General features: G+C 31.3%; 4 protein-coding genes across 7 annotated transcripts; 2 read left to right on the top strand and 2 right to left on the bottom strand.

Moving 5' to 3' along the window:
- Positions 1–1,473: 1,473 nt before the first annotated feature.
- On the bottom strand, positions 1,474–9,825 carry LOC134834096 (catenin alpha). Of its 4 annotated transcripts, none has more exons than XM_063848639.1 (9): positions 9,483–9,825; positions 8,461–9,359; positions 7,305–7,328; positions 6,159–6,995; positions 5,998–6,079; positions 4,673–4,740; positions 4,187–4,609; positions 1,886–2,002; positions 1,474–1,646 (listed from the first exon to the last, which is right to left on the bottom strand). In XM_063848639.1, exons 1-9 carry the CDS (start codon positions 9,625–9,627, stop codon positions 1,482–1,484), a joined length of 2,760 nt encoding a protein of 919 aa, XP_063704709.1. In that variant the 5' UTR covers positions 9,628–9,825; the 3' UTR covers positions 1,474–1,481. The 4 variants fall into 4 exon arrangements, with proteins under 4 accessions (XP_063704709.1, XP_063704710.1, XP_063704711.1 ...); XM_063848640.1 differs by lacking the exon at positions 5,998–6,079 and adding an exon at positions 5,730–5,802; XM_063848641.1 differs by lacking the exon at positions 7,305–7,328.
- A 1,186-nt stretch (positions 9,826–11,011) lies between these two features.
- Positions 11,012–11,811, top strand: LOC134833875 (uncharacterized). Its single transcript, XM_063848357.1, has 2 exons — positions 11,012–11,139; positions 11,197–11,811. The coding sequence occupies exons 1-2, from the start codon at positions 11,035–11,037 to the stop codon at positions 11,809–11,811; spliced, it is 720 nt and encodes a 239-aa protein (XP_063704427.1). The 5' UTR covers positions 11,012–11,034.
- Positions 11,812–11,814: 3 nt separating this feature from the next.
- LOC134833874 (tRNA:m(4)X modification enzyme TRM13 homolog) lies at positions 11,815–13,175 on the bottom strand. Its single transcript, XM_063848356.1, is given in 3 exon segments — positions 11,815–12,490; positions 12,492–12,982; positions 13,041–13,175. Coding segments are annotated over 3 exon segments (1,233 nt in total). The 5' UTR covers positions 13,107–13,175.
- Positions 13,176–13,919: 744 nt separating this feature from the next.
- On the top strand, positions 13,920–17,989 carry LOC134833966 (TBC1 domain family member 5). Its single transcript, XM_063848476.1, has 6 exons — positions 13,920–14,402; positions 14,474–14,858; positions 14,920–15,116; positions 16,470–16,599; positions 16,659–16,944; positions 17,007–17,989. The coding sequence occupies exons 1-6, from the start codon at positions 14,311–14,313 to the stop codon at positions 17,888–17,890; spliced, it is 1,974 nt and encodes a 657-aa protein (XP_063704546.1). The 5' UTR covers positions 13,920–14,310; the 3' UTR covers positions 17,891–17,989.
- Positions 17,990–18,077: the final 88 nt, after the last annotated feature.

Raw genomic sequence — 18,077 nt, 5'->3', positions numbered from 1 at the left:
GGATCAGGTTGATCTCTTATAAGGGATCACATTGACCAATCAGGAGTCAAATTGATCCCTTAAGGGGATTTTTTGGTCCCTTAAGGGATCAACATCGATCCCTTAAGAGATTTGATTTAAGAGATCAATTTGACCCTTGAATTTCTTAAGAGGTCAGGGATCATATTGACCTCTTAAGGTTCAAATTGATCTCTTAAGGGATCAAAATGATCTTTGGAAGAGTTCAACTTTTTTAAGGGATCAAAAGGAGATCAGATCTTTGAAAGAGTTCAACTTTAAGGGTCTGCGGATAACCAACTCGAAAGGTGATCAGGTTGATCCCGTAAGGAATCAAAAAATCCCCTTAAGGGATAAATTTGACTCCTGAGGGGTCAATGTGATCCCTTAAGGGATGAACCTGACCCGTTTTTCGCCCATAGGGTTTTCATGCAATTAAATTCGAATGAAATTTTTCGTCTTTTTGATTAGGCTTGAATGTTCGAATTTTTCTCAGTTGTCTTAAGAGATACAGCCTCCGAGCAAACATTTCTTAAAAGAGTATCAAAAGTGCAAGAAAATGGCGGTACTTATTTGAAATTTAAACTATCGTGAAAAAATTTTTGTCAAAAGAATACCTGAACCTCTAAATTCAAATCGAACAAATTTTTTTTTCAATATGGGGCAAAGAAAAAAAAATTTTTTTATGATTTTACGTGATATATAAACCTCTTTATTTCATACTCATTCTCGTGTGTATATTGATTAATTCAAGTGTAAAGGAAGCAATCAAATGAATTTTTTTCTGATTAATTATAATTAATAATCAATATTGATTATCTAATACGATAAAATATTTATTTATGAATAAAGATAATAAAATTGGTGCATTTCTGGTTAAAAAAATCATAAAATTTGTAAATATTTGTATAAAAAAAATCCTAAATCTAAATAAATAAAAACTTATGAACTAGAAAATTTTGATTATAATTTTTTTTTGTGGCAACCAAATAAAATCGTGAAATATTTTAAAATTAATTTTTTTTTGTGTCAAACATTTTTTTTAATTAATTAATTAATTATCATGGACGTAAGTCTAAAATTTTTGTTTAATAATAGGATGAGTGAGTTGGAAGTGCACTATGTTTTTTTTTCTAATCTAATTTGCTGCTTTTAATTTTTTTTAATTTTTTGTTCTAACATTAAATTAGTTCCATAGAAAAGTTGCTCATCTCGTTTTTTGTTTTTTTTTAGTAAATACTGAATATTTTTTTTTTGTTTTTCTTATTCGAATATTATTAAAGGTTTTTTTTATAATATATATTATTATCATATTTTTTTTAATGCATTGGAGAACAATCATCATCAAAATTTAACCATTCAAAAATTTTTTCAACCTTTTGTCTTTGTTAAAACTTATTCATAACATTCCATTCAATGTTTTTTTTGGAGTAAATATTTTTTTTTCTTAATAAAATATTGATTTAGACGAAATTAGAATCCATTTAGACGGCGTCTGTGGGCCCTTGGAACTCGGAGAGCGCTTGGACAGGATTCGTTGTCTTTTTCTGAGAGGCGCGACGAACTTTTGCCCGGACTTCTTCTGGTTTCTCGGGTCGTACGAGGGGTTTCTTCTCGGGAATTCGCATTTTCCAGACGACAATCGGGGACTAAAATGGAAGAAAAGTCGTTAAAATGTGATTTTTTGTTATTTTTAAAAGGATTTTAATTTTTAAATGGAAAGATTTTAAGCAAATACTTACAACTTTCTATAAATTTCGCGGAATTGGATAGCAAAAAGGGAGGAAAAAGCAAAAATAGGTTCGTTAAGTGTTAGCAAGAAATGTTTTAATGGAAGAAGGTTGTTAATGAAAGTGATATTTTTGTAAAAATAAAATTCAAAACTTACAGAAACGGTGCCTTGTCGAGTGTATTTTGTACTCGCAACGTAAGAGTACTTGACGGTATAGACGACGGCATTCATTAAATTCTTCGCTGCTTGGATCAAGGATGTCGCACTATCGAGCTGTTTTTATTTTTAAGAGAAAAAAAAAATTAATTAGCATTGAAAATCAAGAAAAATATCAAAAAATTAAATAAAAATATTAAAAAATATTTTTTAAAAAAATTAAAAAAATAGAGAAAGTAGTCGTCTAAAGAACGACATATTATACCGCATTTTGATGTTATACGCTTTTTTGTATTCCTCATTTTACAATTTCGTACTCCTCAAGTCACATTTTTGTACTCCTCATGACCCTTTTGCAATTTCATACACTTTCAAAACAAAACTATGTCAAAGAAAAAAATTTTTTCAGTTTCAATTTTTTAGCAGTTTTGAGTTAAAAAATTATTAAAAATGATAAATTAGAGCTCTCTGACAAATTTTTATCCATTTGGAGCAAGATTTGACAAAAATGGCTTTGACACAGTTTTTGACATAGTTTTTGACACAGTTTTTTGCCTTGATTTAGTTTTCAAATCAAAACTATGTCAAAGGAAAATTTTTTTTTCAGTTTCAATTTTTTAGCAGTTTTGAGTTAAAAAATTATTAAAAATGATAAATTAGAGCTCTCTGACAAATTTTTATCCATTTGGAGCAAGATTTGACAAAAATGGCTTTGACACAGTTTTTGACATAGTTTTTGACACAGTTTTTTGCCTTGATTTAGTTTTCAAATCAAAACTATGTCAAAGGAAAATTTTTTTTTCAGTTTCAATTTTTTAGCAGTTTTGAGTTATAAAATGATTAAAAATGATAAATTAGAGCTCTCTGACAAATTTTTATCCATTTGGAGCAAGATTTGACAAAAATGGCTTTGACACAGTTTTTGACATAGTTTTTGACACAGTTTTTTGCCTTGATTTAGTTTTCAAATCAAAACTATGTCAAAGAAAAATTTTTTTTCAGTTTCAATTTTTTAGCAGTTTTGAGTTATAAAATGATTAAAAATGATAAATTAGAGCTCTCTGACAAATTTTTATCCATTTGGAGCAAGATTTGACAAAAATGGCTTTGACACAGTTTTTGACATAGTTTTTGACACAGTTTTTTGCCTTGATTTAGTTTTCAAATCAAAACTATGTCAAAGGAAAATTTTTTTTTCAGTTTCAATTTTTTAGCAGTTTTGAGTTATAAAATGATTAAAAATGATAAATTAGAGCTCTCTGACAAATTTTTATCCATTTGGAGCAAGATTTGACAAAAATGGCTTTGACACAGTTTTTGACATAGTTTTTGACACAGTTTTTTGCCTTGATTTAGTTTTCAAATCAAAACTATGTCAAAGGAAAATTTTTTTTTCAGTTTCAATTTTTTAGCAGTTTTGAGTTATAAAATGATTAAAAATGATAAATTAGAGCTCTCTGACAAATTTTTATCCATTTGGAGCAAGATTTGACAAAAATGGCTTTGACACAGTTTTTGACATAGTTTTTGACACAGTTTTTTGCCTTGATTTAGTTTTCAAATCAAAACTATGTCAAAGGAAATTTTTTTTTTTCAGTTTCAATTTTTTAGCAGTTTTGAGTTATAAAATGATTAAAAATGATAAATTAGAGCTCTCTGACAAATTTTTATCCATTTGGAGCAAGATTTGACAAAAATGGCTTTGACACAGTTTTTGACATAGTTTTTGACACAGTTTTTTGCCTTGATTTAGTTTTCAAAACAAAACTATGTCAAAGGAATTTTTTTTTTCAATTTCATTTTTTATGCCCAAAGACCCTTAGGGTACTCAAATAACTAAGAATTACTTACAAAAAACAAAAAAAACACACACGACAAATTAGTTTAATACCGCATTTTTTCTTTAAAAAATATAAAAAAAAATTTAAATTAAAAAATAATTATTTTAAAAATTTATAAAAAAATATTTAAATAAAAAATATTTTAAAAAATAAATATTTGAAAAAAAATATTTAAAAACATTTTTAAAAAATGTTTGAAAAAATATTGAAAAAATATTTTAAAAAATAAAAAAAATTAATAAAAAAATAAATAAAAAAAATAAATAAAAAAAAAAAAAAAAATTAAAAAAAAAAATAATTTTTTTAAAATATTTATAAAAATATTTTTAAAAAATATTAAAAATATTTTTAAAAAAAAAAAATATTTTTATTAAAAATATTAAAAAATATTAAAAAATTTTTAAAAAATATTAAAAAAGATTTAAATAAATATTTGAAAAAAATTAAAAATAATACTCACTCCTGACACAATCAACTCCCCACTAATATTTTGGACGTCAGCTTTGACCTTTGATGTGATCTGAATTTGATGGCAGTACAGCGCAATACGCTGCAAGTACGCCAACAAATCCTTCTTTGTCGAACTTTCGGGGCACTGATCCGCAATTTCGCGCGTCAACTTGTCCAATTTCGTGCCTGCCTCGGAAATTTTCTTCGCCGCATTGATGACATCCATCGTAGTCTTCAACGGGCCACGACCACGCGTAAAATCTGTCATTTCCATCATAATCATGCACATGTGTTTGGCCAAATAGATGATATCGTTGCCAGTATCGTCCCATTTTGCCACTTCCGAGTCAAAGGTGAGCTTTTCGCGACGGAAAAGTTCGACTTGTTGCATGATTTTCTGTTTGTCTTCTTCGTTCATCTTACGCATAGCTTCCTAAAAGTCGAAAAAATTAAAATTTTAAGAGGATTTTCTATGAAAAAATGAGAGGAAACTTACTCTTGCTGTCGTAATTCCACTGATATCCGGATATTCATCGATTGTATGGTCACCAGTGTGAGCGCTCGCTATTTTTTTGTTGTTAAAAAAAGACAATTAATTGATTAGATAAGAAATTTCTTGAGATTAAGGGACTAAACGTGCAACTTTTTTTTTGTATTAACGTAAGGATCTTAAGTTGAGTAACTTAAAAACTTTATTAGACCTAAATTTTTTTTTTGAGAGCTGAAACTTTGTTTTTGAATCTAAACTTAGTTTTTGAAAGCTAAGTTCAGATTTTTAGGAGCTAAAATTAGTTTTTGAAATCTAAGTTCAAATTTTTTGGAGCTAAAATTAGTTTTTGAAAGCTAACTTCAGATTTTTTGGAGCTAAAATTAGTTTTTGAAAGCTAAGTTCAGATTTTTGGGAGCTGAAATTAGTTTTTGAAAGCTAAGTTCAGATTTTTGGGAGCTAAAATTAGTTTTTGAAAGCTAACTTCAGATTTTTTGGAGCTAAGTTCAGATTTTTGAAAGCTAAGTTCAGATTTTTGAAAGCTAAGTTCAGATTTTTGGGAGCTAAGTTCAGATTTTTGGGAGCTAAAATGAGTTTTTGAAAGCTAAGTTCAGATTTTTGGGAGCTAAAATTAGTTTTTGAAAGCTAAGTTCAGATTTTTGGGAGCTAAAATTAGTTTTTGAAAGCTAAGTTCAGATTTTTGGGAGCTAAAATTAGTTTTTGAAAGCTAAGTTCAGATTTTTTGGAGCTAAGTTCAGATTTTTGAAAGCTAAGTTCAGATTTTCGGGAGCTAAACATGTTTTTTGAAAGCTAAGTTCAGTTTTTTGGGAGCTAAAATTAGTTTTTGAAAGCTAAGTTCAGATTTTTGGGAGCTAAACTTAGTTTTAAGACCTTTTGAACTATTAAAAAATAATTAAGCTTAAAAATTTAACTCAACTTAAGACACTTAGCTTAACTTAAAAAAAAATTACATGATTCCCCTTTGAAAAATTACGAGACAGACAAAATAACAACAATCAAGCAGCTGATAAATGATAACAAAAAACATAAAAAATGAATATCTTACATCGACTACGCGTCTCAATAGTCATATCTTCAACAGGCTCAAATTCGGTATCGGTATCCAATTCATCGGAGCTCTAATTTTCCGACAAATTCAAGCAAATGAGGATGTTCAAAGCAAAAAAAAGTGACAAACATGCAATGAAATAAACACAAAAAAAATAATTAAAAATGACTCAAGCAAAAATTAAACCACAAAATTATGACGTGAACTCAAAAAATGACACTTCAAGCACAATAACATGCTAAAATTTGGCATATTTAGTGCTTACATTTGCTCTTTGTCTCAAGAGTATTAAGATCGTCGCAAATTATGTCTTCCGGATCTAATATTAGTTCGAGTTCAGCGTCGTCCTTTGGTGCCAAATGGCATTTGTGGGAAGAAATTCGAGTTAAATTCATCAAAAAGCCCGTTTGGAGCACTTTTACTTACCCTGTTCATCAAAACGGCGCGACGAATCTCACGAACGCCATCGTAGACCAAACGCGACGCATCAATAAAGTCATTTTCGTCGACATCCTTGGGCGATTTCGAGGCCAAAACGTTGACGGCATCATCAACGCGCTGCGCAAACTTCGACATTACCTGGAAACGTAGCACTTTGACAGCTTCCAGGACGCGTTTCGTGTAGATGCATGGCTCGTAATTGTCCATTTCGGCCTCGACAACGTTGCAAACACGCTGGGATCTGCCTTGAATGGCTCCCGCGGTATTTCGCAAGTCATTGGCGTCACCCTCTTGCAGTGCGAGGACACATTTATTGACGTCGTCCAAGATGTGGTTCTCGGAAACGGCGAGGAAATCATCGATTGTCGTGATATCGTCAACGGCTTCCGTGAGAATTCGCACTTGGTTCTCCCAGGCTTGACGGTATGCCTCCATATTCTCTTGCGCCACCTTCGAATTGGGCCGGGCAGCGAGAATTAACGCTGCATTGATGACCTGAGGGCACAAAGTTTCGATTTGAGCAGCGGCATAACGCACCATCTTCACGCCATCCTCGTTGTTGCTCATGCTGCAGACCAAATTGGCGACTTCGACGAGTTTTTCGGCGTGTTTCGTGAATGCTTCGGCACGTTCATGCACTTTTTTCTCGTTTCCGGTGCGTGCTGCCTCGATAAGATCTAATAACGGCATGTTCGTTTCGAGGAATGAGTCGGAAACGTGATCGACGACAGCTTTGCGCAATTGACGACGCAAATCCTTCGTTTTGCGGTACATTTGACCGATCGCACGTTCGAGTTCGGGAGTGCGTTCTTTAGTTCCCATCTAAAAAAAAATGAAAAATTAATTATTTTGTTAAAAAAAATAGAAAAAAGCTTGAAAATGTAAATTTTCGTCTGTAAAACGACGAATTAATACAAAAGTGGGTGGATATCAACAAAAAAATATTTTTTCTGGAATGCGAGTGATAACGAAATTCTGTTAATGGAACTAAGTGACAACACAGTGAGTGGTCAAACAGGTTCAAAACAATACATTAGGTGAATTTTTGTCTCTAATTAAAAGCTGTGTTTACGTGATTTTTACATTTAGCGCTTTTTTTGAACAAATTAATTACTGCGCTCGAGTATTTACCGTCTTCTGTCTTGATTTTATCAGCTATTTTGGTTCATTGATCATCGTTGAGAAAAATAAAGTTTTTAATATTTACAAATTATAAAAAAAAATTATAAAATGATTCAGGGCGGATCCATTAATTAATTTTAAAAAAAATAAGTTTTAAAATTTTAAATTAATTAAATAGAAAAAAGTTCAGAAAAAATTTTCAAATTAAAAAAAAAATTAATTTAATTTTTAAAAATTTCTTTAGATTTATTAAAACATCAAAAATTAATCAAAATTTAAATTTGTGGATAAATTTTTTTTTTTTCAATAATTTTTTTAATTTTATAAAAAATTTAAAAAAAATTTATATAAAGAAAAAAAAATAATTTGTAATTTTTCAAATTACTTTGAATTAATTTGGCATCAAAAATATTAACAAAGAATAATTCAATTTTTTTTTCTTAAAATTAAAAATTTTTTATTAAATAAACCTTAAAATATTAAAGAAAAATTTAAAACTACCTAATGAATTTTGATTAATTTTTGGTATTTAGAAAAATAATAGAAATTTATTATTTTTTATAAATTTTATTAAAAAAAAAAAAAAAATAAAAATTTTGAAAATTTAAAAAAAAAATTCAAAATATGAAAATGATTTAAAAAAATCAAAAATTTCTTTTTTGAGTCTTTTTAGAAATTCGAAAATTTTTATAAAATTTGAAAAATTTAATCGTCTAAAAAATGTAAAAAATAATAAAATTTTAGAAAAAAAATTTTTTTATCAATTTTTTAAAGGGAAGCCATTTAAATTATTAATTATTTGAAATTTTCATTCAAAAAAAATATATATATATTTTTTTTTCAAATATTTAGATTTTGAATATTTTTGAATATTAAATGTATGAAAATGTTTGAAAAAAATTTAAAAAAAATTATTTTCTTTTTAAAAAAAATCCAAAATATGAAAGTAAGAACGAAAAAATTCAAAGCTTTAAAATTTCAAATTGTTCAAAAAATAATTTTTTCTTCTAAAAAATTTGAAAAAATTAAATTTTTTTATTTTAGGAGAAGAAAATTTGCTCAAAATGTGATTTTTTTTTAAATTGCTCTTTTCTGCCAAAAAAATTTCTTTTTGGATCCGTCCTTCAATAAAAAAATTAAAATTTATTTCAATTTCAATACTTACATTTGCCATGTATTCACTCAAAAGCTCTTGCAAAGCTTGTCGAACTGCATTACATTCCGCCACAATGCGTTCTCGACGTTCATCACGCGTGCAATCCGCATCTGCCATCAACGCTGCCGCACTAATGATACTTTCCAAGCGTTCTTCCAACGACGGGCGCGATCTGACTTCATTGTACGACAACGGATCCATGATAATTCCTTCGTCAAAGTCATCGAGAGCTGCCGCAAGTTCTCCCGCACCGCCATACATGTCTTGCGGTGCCGATGCCTTGCCTTGCGCCACATCGGAAATCGTATGAACTGCTTCGCAAACTTGCTTCAAGATGTAATCGCGATTAACTTTCGCCAAATCGAGCTCTGGATGACGCACGTAGACCTTCGAGGCGGTCAAGAGCATCGTCGAGTGTTTCTTAAGCACGGCACGTGCTGCTGCCAAATCATCGCGCAATTGGGGGTCTTTGAGTTCTTGTTGACGTTTTGCTGCCTGTTTGATGAGTTCGTTGGCACTGCGACCAAATTGCTTCATGTTGTTGACAAGTTCGTCTTGCGACGAGGCATTACGGAGTTTATCCAAGTCATCCTCGACAATTTGAAGGGATTTGAGTAAACAATGGACATCAACCATATCAGCGAGAATGAGCAATCTAGTGACGGCTGATAACAAATTTCTCGCCGCGCGAACCATATTTCCGCGTTTTAATGAGCTGCAAGGATCTTCGGCGAATTCACGAGCTGCGATGCTCATCGATTGACCCGTTTTGCGAACTTCATCAACGGCAACGAGCATTTCCTGCGTAATATCCGGGTTTTCGTAGGCGATTTGCTCTCCACGTTCGATGAAATTTTCCGTTGCTTTTTCGACGGCAGCCACCAAGGCACTTGCCCGCTTCGATTTACCTACAAAAAAAAATTAAATTAAAATCGTGACACAATTCCGGGAACGAATTACATCGCGTATGACTCATATACGTGAATGTATGGCGAACGAGAAAGTCTCCCGATTTTGAGTGAAAATCTCACCTTTTTTCTTCTTGCTCGGCCCTTTTGTGTTCACGAGTGTCGTTACTTGCAACACGAGCGGCTCCAACGTCTTTTCCACAGACATTGTGCGAATTTCGAGATTTTTTGGATCCCATTTCTCACGTAGCGTTCCGAATTCTGCCATTTTAGTTTTCTTCTACGGACTTCCTCGAACTTTTGTTTTTTGCGTTTGCTCCTCAAACGAGCACGAATTTCTCGGGATTTTCACTTAACTGCAGTAGGCGAGTCACGGCACGACTGATTTTTCCAAGTTTTGGCGTCGATTTCGCCAGATTTTTTAGGGAAATTGAGGAAAAATTGCTCAGACCAAATCCAGGGCGTAAACAATTATTCTCGTATAGCGCTATGGGGAGCGTACAGCGATGAAGAAAGTGACAGTTGAGACAGGGTTGCCAGAGTTTTGAGAATGTGAAAGTCGACTTAAGAAATTAAATAATTGACATATTCTTAAGTTCAATGTTGCTTAAGTCAAAAATTTCAAATATTTTTTCAAAATTCAAAAGTTTTCATAAAAAATACTTAAATTTTAACAATTTTTTTTTCAAAAATTAATTAATATTAATTGATATCTTGTTTAAAATTTTTTTGAATAATCTTGAAAAAACTTATGTATATTAAAATTTAACTTAATTTTTTTAAAAAATTGTTTTTTGGCTTTTGATTAAAGATTAAAGCTTAAGTTTAAGAAAAAGTTAAATTATGTCAAAAGAAATTTTTTTTTTTGAAATTTCAATCATATTTTAGTGAAAAAATTATTTTTTTTTTGTAAAAATTGGTAAATTTAGTTAAAAAATTTCAAAACCAACTTATGAAAAAAATTTTAATTTTCATGAAATTTATTTTTTAAAAAAATTTTGAAAAAATTTCAAAAATTGAAAAAGGAAAATTTTTGAAACTATTAAAAGTACAAAATAGTTTTTATAAAATTTTTAAATTTTTTTTTTATTTAAAATTGAATTTTCAAATTTAAAATTTTTTCGACAAAAATTGAGTTTCTTTGATTTTTTTTTGATCAATTGGATTCTCAAATTAACAAAGGTTTGCAAAAAAATTTTCTGAGGGCAGCAAAACCTATTAAGTCAACAGTTAAAGTTTAAGTCGATTTATCATCGATTTAAGTTGACTTAAGTTAAATGAATTTGCTTAAACTCCATTTTTTTGAAAATTAAAAAAAAAAATACTTCAAATATCGGTTTAAAATCTAAAAATTATTTGACTTATTTTAATTTTTGCTTACATTTAGGCTTTAGTTAAAAGTCAAATTTGAATATCGTTTGAATAAAACTTAAGTTGAAGTTTGAGTCACATAAGTTTTTGCAAATTTTAATTTTTTTTTTGATTTCTAAATATTTTTGGAGAAAAAATCTTACCGAAAAAATATTTTTCCTTGACTTATTTATTTAAATAAATCAAAAAAAATTTTTTCAAAATTTTAATTTTGAAAACTTGTAACATTATGACAATTGCATCGGCCTTATCTCTCTCACTGGGCATTTGTTTACATTCCTTCACAGCGCAAAGCAACAAAAAAATGGTAAGCTCTCAACTGCTTTGGATGCAAAAAAGGCTCGAACTGAAGCCAGACCTCGTCAAACTGCTTTCCGAAATGGAAATTGACTGCTATGAGACATTCATTGTAAGTAAAAAAATTAAAATTTTACGCAAAAAAAATATTAAAAAATCATTTTTTTAGGACTTGGAAAACGATGCAGACGTTAAAAAATTATTCGACGATGCTCGCGACTCTCCAGATCAATGGAAATCTCTTTTCAACGCCACAAAAACAAATTTCAGTCCCGGAACATTGCGAAAATTGTCAAAAATTCCCATCGTAGCACGAAAAATGGGCGAAAATTTCTTCACAAATATCAAAGAAGACGATGAAAGTTCCGTGGATCCGCTTGAAACGCGTCTAAATGACGATAAAAACGACACAATACACCACAGAGATGAAATTTCAGTGAAAAACGAGCCTTTAATTGAGTTTTCAGCCACGAGCAATGAGCGTCATGTCCTCAAAGAAATCAAACTAGACGAACTTTTGACGCGTTTGAGGAGTTGTTGCCTTCGCGGATACCAATCCATGTCCAATATGGTCATAAATCCGGAAAATTTGGAAGTTTCGATCGCCATCGAGCCAGATAACACAATAATTCCCACCCACAACTGCATGATTTGTCAAAAGGAGTTGCGGATTAGCTACGACACGAAAAACGGGAGACTGAAGCAGTTTTATGCGGGAAATATGAAGAAACATATGCAACGAAAACACGCAAAAACTATAAAATGTGAGGAATTGAGCGATTAAAATTTATTTCAAACACCCAATTAAGCAAACGTTTTCCAGTGTGACCTCGGATTTGACGTAAAATCGCAAGTCGCACGAAAATCCCTGCGTTTCCATGAACGTTTTTCGTGCAAAATCGATCAAACGTTTACTTTTCCAGCCAATTAGCGACTTTTCCCGTGATTCTGGGTCATTTTCCTCCGTTGTTCGACTCCCGCAAGTATTCCAACTTGTCATTTTTGTGATAATTTTGAACATTTTTGGGTCAATTTTGTTCTTTTCGAGGAAATCCTTGCCAATAAAGTCCCCGTAAGTGGTTCGATGATGACAACAAAGCGCAATCACGAAGCCTTTTGTCAATTTTTCGCCCGATTTATTGCTATTAACCATGCAACGAAGTGCCAAATCTGTCGCCACGCCACACAAATGCTTGCTCATCCCGATAAATTGCTTGCAAGTTTGACCCAAAAATGTTCAAAATTATCACAAAAATGACGAGTTGGAATACTTGCGGGAGTCGAACAACGGCAACAAAGGAGCCAATTTGACACCTTTCAAGTCTAAATCCTTGATATCCGCCTTGATTCGTGTCGTTAAATCGCGATTTCCCAACTTGTTGTCCTTCTTATTGCGGAATGTCGAGCGATCCACGAGCAAAACTCGATTAGTTCCTGCCAAATTTTCCACTTTTTGCAATGTGATACGCTAGTTCGCCCTTTCCGGCGCCAAATTCGATGAAACACGTGTCCGGAACAAGAAGATTGTAAAATTCAGCGATTCCAAGTAACGCAGCAACTTGATCGACGTGCTTCGTTTGCGTTTTTCCCTCTTCAATGGTGATGTCAAGACGTTTATCGAACATTTCCTTGATCGTATCTGCGGTAAAGTGCCGTTCATAGACGTCATTAACTAAATTTATCGCTTCTTTCAGGACTTCGGAAGGAATATTTTTGAGTTCAAAATCTTCTGAGGACTCGTCGTCAGCAATTCCGCGGTTCAAATTTAAGTTGATGTACTTCGGAGTCTCTTTCGGAGGTCGAGAATTGCAGATTTTCAGGTGTTTTTGAAGTTTACAGGCGTAAACGGTGTGACGATCGTCAAGGGGACACACAATTCTTTCGAGTTTCTTCTCTTTTGAGTCGTCAAGTAAATTGTTTTCGTGCTCGCCGCAGTAAATTCGATCTTTGCCGACCTGTTTTTGGAAGAAAAAGTTAAAAATTAATTAATTTTAGAGCAAATTTTGGACTTGCCATTAAACTGCAGAAGCGTTTCTTCTTTTTTATGAAATATTTACAGTGAGGCACCTCCGAAGTCATCGTGAAAAACGGAAAAGTTGGTAAATTTCTCGTTGATAAGTAAGTTATGTTTGTTTACTTGTCGTTTTATTTAACATAAAGGCCCAGTGAGAGAGATAAGGACGGTACAATTGTCGACAATGTTACAAAAAACCGGCTTTGATTGAATTTTGAAGAAATTAAATTAAATTTGGAATTTTAGATTAATTTTAAGCAAAAACAATTTTTCGGTTCAAGATTTTTTTTTCACCAAAAATATTAAATAATTATTTTTTAAATTTTTTGACCCTTGCTAATTCGCAAATTTTATCCTTTGCAAAAAAAAAAAAAAAATATATTGGCGAAAAAATTTTTTTAAAATTTAATAAAAATGAAAAAGGTTTTTTTTTAATTTCATTCAAAAGGAAGGTGTTTGATAAAAATAAAAAAAAAAATAAATAAAAAAAATAATAAAAATTAATTTAAAAATTAAATAAATTTTAGAAAATTTAAAATACCTAAAAATTTAATGAATTTTAGAAAAAAAAAAATTATTCAAAAAAAGTCAGTTTTCAAAATATTTGGTCAGAAATTTATTAAAATTTGTCAATTTTTGTTAAAAAAATTTCTTATTTTTTTCAACTTTGAAAAAAAAGGAAAAACTTTAAATTCAAATTCTAAATTTCAATTTTTTAAAAGATTTTTTTTTAAATATTCTCATTTTAAAAATGAAGTAAAATACAATATTTTCTTATAAATTCTAATTTGATATTCTGAAAATTATAAAACAAAAAAATTTGATAAGAAAAGATCGAAAACATTTTCAAAAATTGTATCGGCCTAAAATTAAGAAAACAAAAACTTGATCAGAAATCAGACGAAATTAAAGTTCAATTGCAATTCCTGTCGTTGTAGAGTCAAAAAAATCTGAAATTTTCTCGTAATTTGTCTCCTGAAGTGGCTTAAAACCAATCAAAAGTGAAAAACTTTCCCCCGAATCATCGGAAATTCCATAAAATTACGAAAATCGGGTTTATTTACATCGCGATTTCTTCATCGTTCATTCGCATTCAGTGCACACACATAAATTACTCGATACTTTTGCACACTCACTCAACAAAATTATCGGAGAAATATGAGACTGTGTCGCCTCGTTTCACCACCACTACCCAACCAGAGTTGAGATTCGCTGATATTTCGTCAAAAAAAAAAAACACAAAAATTTATTTTAGAAGAGTTGCGAAAGATGATTTCCGACCAAAGTTCAATGAGCTCGTCGGCATCCAGCACGAACGGGACTCCGCGACGGGAATTTCGAACGTCGTTGCAGCAGTATGAGTGAGTATTTTTCTTAAAAAATATTTCGAAAGTAAATAAAAAAAATTTTTTTCCTGTTTCTCTCACACCAGATCTGAATTTACAAATATTTGCTCACTAGTTGATAACAAAAAGCTGCATGTCTTGCGTCGCGTCAGTGTCGAAGGTAATCTCAAAAGTTCCAAATTCCGCAGCATTTATTGGGCCATCTTTCTGGATGTCTTGCGCGACACTTCGGACACGTGGAAGGAGCAAAAAGCCGAACAGCGTTTCGCTTACGAGAGTTTAAAGCAGCGATTTTCGCTAAATCCGCACATAAATACGGCCACGAAAGACGATCCACTGTCGCAGGACGAGCTAAGTGTGTGGAATCAGCATTTTTGTGATCAGGAGTTGCTGGCTGTGATTCAACAGGATGTCGTGAGGACCTTTCCGGGTGTCGAGTTTTTTCGCAAAGATGCCATTCAGGAGATGATGGTGAGGTTTTGTTGCATTTTCTCTTGAAAAATGAAGATTTTTGAGTTTTTCTTGCTTTTAGTTGAATATTCTTTTCACCTATGCTCGAAAATATACGTCCATGGTGTATCGACAAGGCATGCACGAAGTCCTGGCACCGATAATTTTTGTCGTGCACAGCGATCAACAAGCTCTAGTCCATGTGAAGGATCTCGTGCCAACCGTCAACGAACTGATTGTCTACCTCTTGAATCCAGATTACATTGAAGCGGATTGCTTGTAAGATTTTTTTTTATTTTTCTGTATTAGAAATTTAATCAAAAACGCTTAAAAATGATGAAAATTTGAAATTTAACGCAAAATTTTTACAAATGTCAATTTAAAAAATTTCCGTTAAAATATAAAAATTCTATTTTTGCTATTTTAAGCTTCAAATTTTTAAAATTTTATTTTTAAAGCAAAAATTTTTATTTAAAAGTTGTAAAAAATGTTAAAAAGTTATGAAAAATTTAAATTTAATGCAAAAATTTTATAAATGTCAATTCAAAAAATGACCGTTAAAAATTTTTAAATTGGGTTTTCGCTACTTTGAGCTTAAAACTTTCTTTAATTTAATATTTTTGGCAATTTTTTTTTTATCAAAAATGATGAAAAAATGAAAAAACTTGAAAAATTCGTAAATGTCAATTTAAAAAATAACCGTTAAAAATTTGAAAATTACTTTTCCGCTAATTCAAGCCTTAAATTTCTTAATTTATATTTTTATGACAATTTTTTTTGTTTAAAATTCATCACAATATATTAACAAATTATAAAAAAGTTAAATTTATAATTAAAAAATTTCCGTTAAAATATGAAAATTACTCTTTTGCTAATTTATGGCCTCAATTCTTCTCATTTTATATTATGAATCAATACTTTGGTTGAAAATCTTTAAAAAATGTTTTAAAAAATTATGAAAAACTGTAAATTCACAAACTGTAAAAAAATAAAAATGAAATTTAATGCAAAAATTTTATATATGTCAATTTAAAATATTTCCGTTAAAATATGAAAAAAAAATCCTGAATGTCATTTCAAAAAATTTACCGTTATGCATTAAAAATATTTTTTTTTGCTGTTTTAACCTCAAAATTTCTTTAATTTAAATTTAATGATAAAAGTTTTTGGTTGAAAAATCATCAAAAATTTTAAAAAACTAAAAAGTTAGGTTAAAATTTTAAAATGTCAGTTCAAAAAAATTACCGTTAAAATTTTTAAAAAATTGTTTCTTGATATTTTAAGCAGAAAACTTACTAATTTAATTTTTTACAACAAAATTTGTGTCAAAAATAATTAAAAAATTGTGAAAACTTTTAATTTTAAGCAAATTTTCGAAAATGTCAATTCAAAAAATATCCGTTAAAAATTCAAAATACTTTATTTTTATTTTACACTCTAAATTTCTCAAACTTAAATTGTTTAAACTATATTTGTTGATTAAAAATCTTTAAAAATCCTTGAAAAATTATATGAAAAGCTAAAAATTAATCAAAATTTCCTGAATGTCAATTCAAAAAATTTACCGTTAAAAATTTAAAAATAACATTTTTTGCTAATTCAAACTAATTTTCAATCAAAATTTAATTTCAGCGAAATATTTTCCAAAGTAATGGACGGCATTGAATGCTATTACAAGATCAATGACTTGATCCCCTCCTCTTCCGGGCATTTTCCGACAGGACCTCTCTCACAAAATACTTCCGAAAAGAGTAGTCCAAAGGTAATTTTCACAAAATTATTAAAAAAATATTTTTTTAATGAAAAATTTTTACGTTTTAGTCACCAACAGAATCTGTGAAAGTCTCCGAGTTGGAAGTAATTCAACAATTGAACACCATCAAGGATCAAATCCTTGCGAAAGAAGACCCAAAATTACATGAACACTTGCTGAAACTCGAAATTCCTTTATCTCTCTTCGGCATTCGATGGCTCCGGTTGCTTTTTGGACGGGAATTTACTTTGCACGACCTGCTCGTTGTGTGGGATGCAATTTTCGCGGAAGATGACAAATTTGACTTGATCAATTATTTGACGGTGGCGATGTTGATTTGCATTCGAGATAAGTGTAAGTTAATTTTTTTTACGTTTTTTAACGAAATTTAATTTTTTTTTGTTATTTTTTTGTAGTAATTAACAGCGATTACACGACAACCCTCACACATCTCATGAAATTTCCCGCAAATGCCGACGTTGGTCTCATAATCCGTCATGCGCTGCACTTTTGCAAGCCCCATGTCTACGATAGGCCTCCCGGAGTATTTGTTAAGTCCACAAAAAAAGACAAACCAGCTCCCGGAAAGCCAACACGAGTCGCCTCCGTACCCGGAAAGTCAAATTCTTCAACGCTTCCTCGTTCATCGCGTCGACAATCAGCTCCCCAGCACCGTCGAGTCCCCTCCGCACACGTAAATTCCATAAATCGCATCAACGGCATCCAAAATAGTGCTGCGATCGCCGCTTTAACTGTCGCTGCCCAGTCCCACAACCTCGATACCGACTCGGAAATCGTCGACGGTTACTTGGAGAACGATCCGGAAGTGATAAAGCTGGAATTGCAACATGCCTACAACCTCATGTCTGTGACGCGAACGAAACTTTTGCAATATCTCGCGGTTTTGCGGCGAAATTTGAGCGATTCGCATGCCGACGAGGTGCACCAATCGATCGAAGGCATCGAAGAACTTTGTTCCTTACTAAAACCCAAAAATCCGTACGTTTTTTCGATGGAAAGTGTCGAATCGGGCATCGAACCGGCAACAGAAGCGAATGAAATTAGTCCACGACTGACGCCGAATTCGACATCGACGACCCCAAATCGGCTCAAAACGCGAGCGGCGAATCATGTCGCCAACGATTTAACTCCCTCGGCTGTGAATCCCAAGTTACTTCAGTTGAGCCGCATGAAGGAAGTGGAAATGCGCGTTTTTAATCGCATGGAAAATGTCGCCGAATTTGACTTTACAAAGTTGCCAAGCATCGATCCGGCGCTCGAACGACGAAATTCCCAATGAGACGGCATCAAATGTCGCTCTTGCCCCCATTTTTCGTGCATTATTCAGAACAAATCTATAAAAAAAAATATTATATCGAATAAAGTTTTATATTATCTAAAAAAAAAGTGCAATTTACCGATATTTCAAAAAAAAAAAAAAAAAAAATTATCAATTAGACGCAAACAAACATTTTTTTATCGCGATA

This window comes from Culicoides brevitarsis, chromosome 3 (genome assembly GCF_036172545.1).
Source record: "Culicoides brevitarsis isolate CSIRO-B50_1 chromosome 3, AGI_CSIRO_Cbre_v1, whole genome shotgun sequence".
Lineage (NCBI taxonomy): Eukaryota > Metazoa > Arthropoda > Insecta > Diptera > Ceratopogonidae > Culicoides > Culicoides brevitarsis.
Note: the sequence above shows the minus strand (reverse complement) of the source record. Positions and strands in the feature narration are given on the sequence as shown.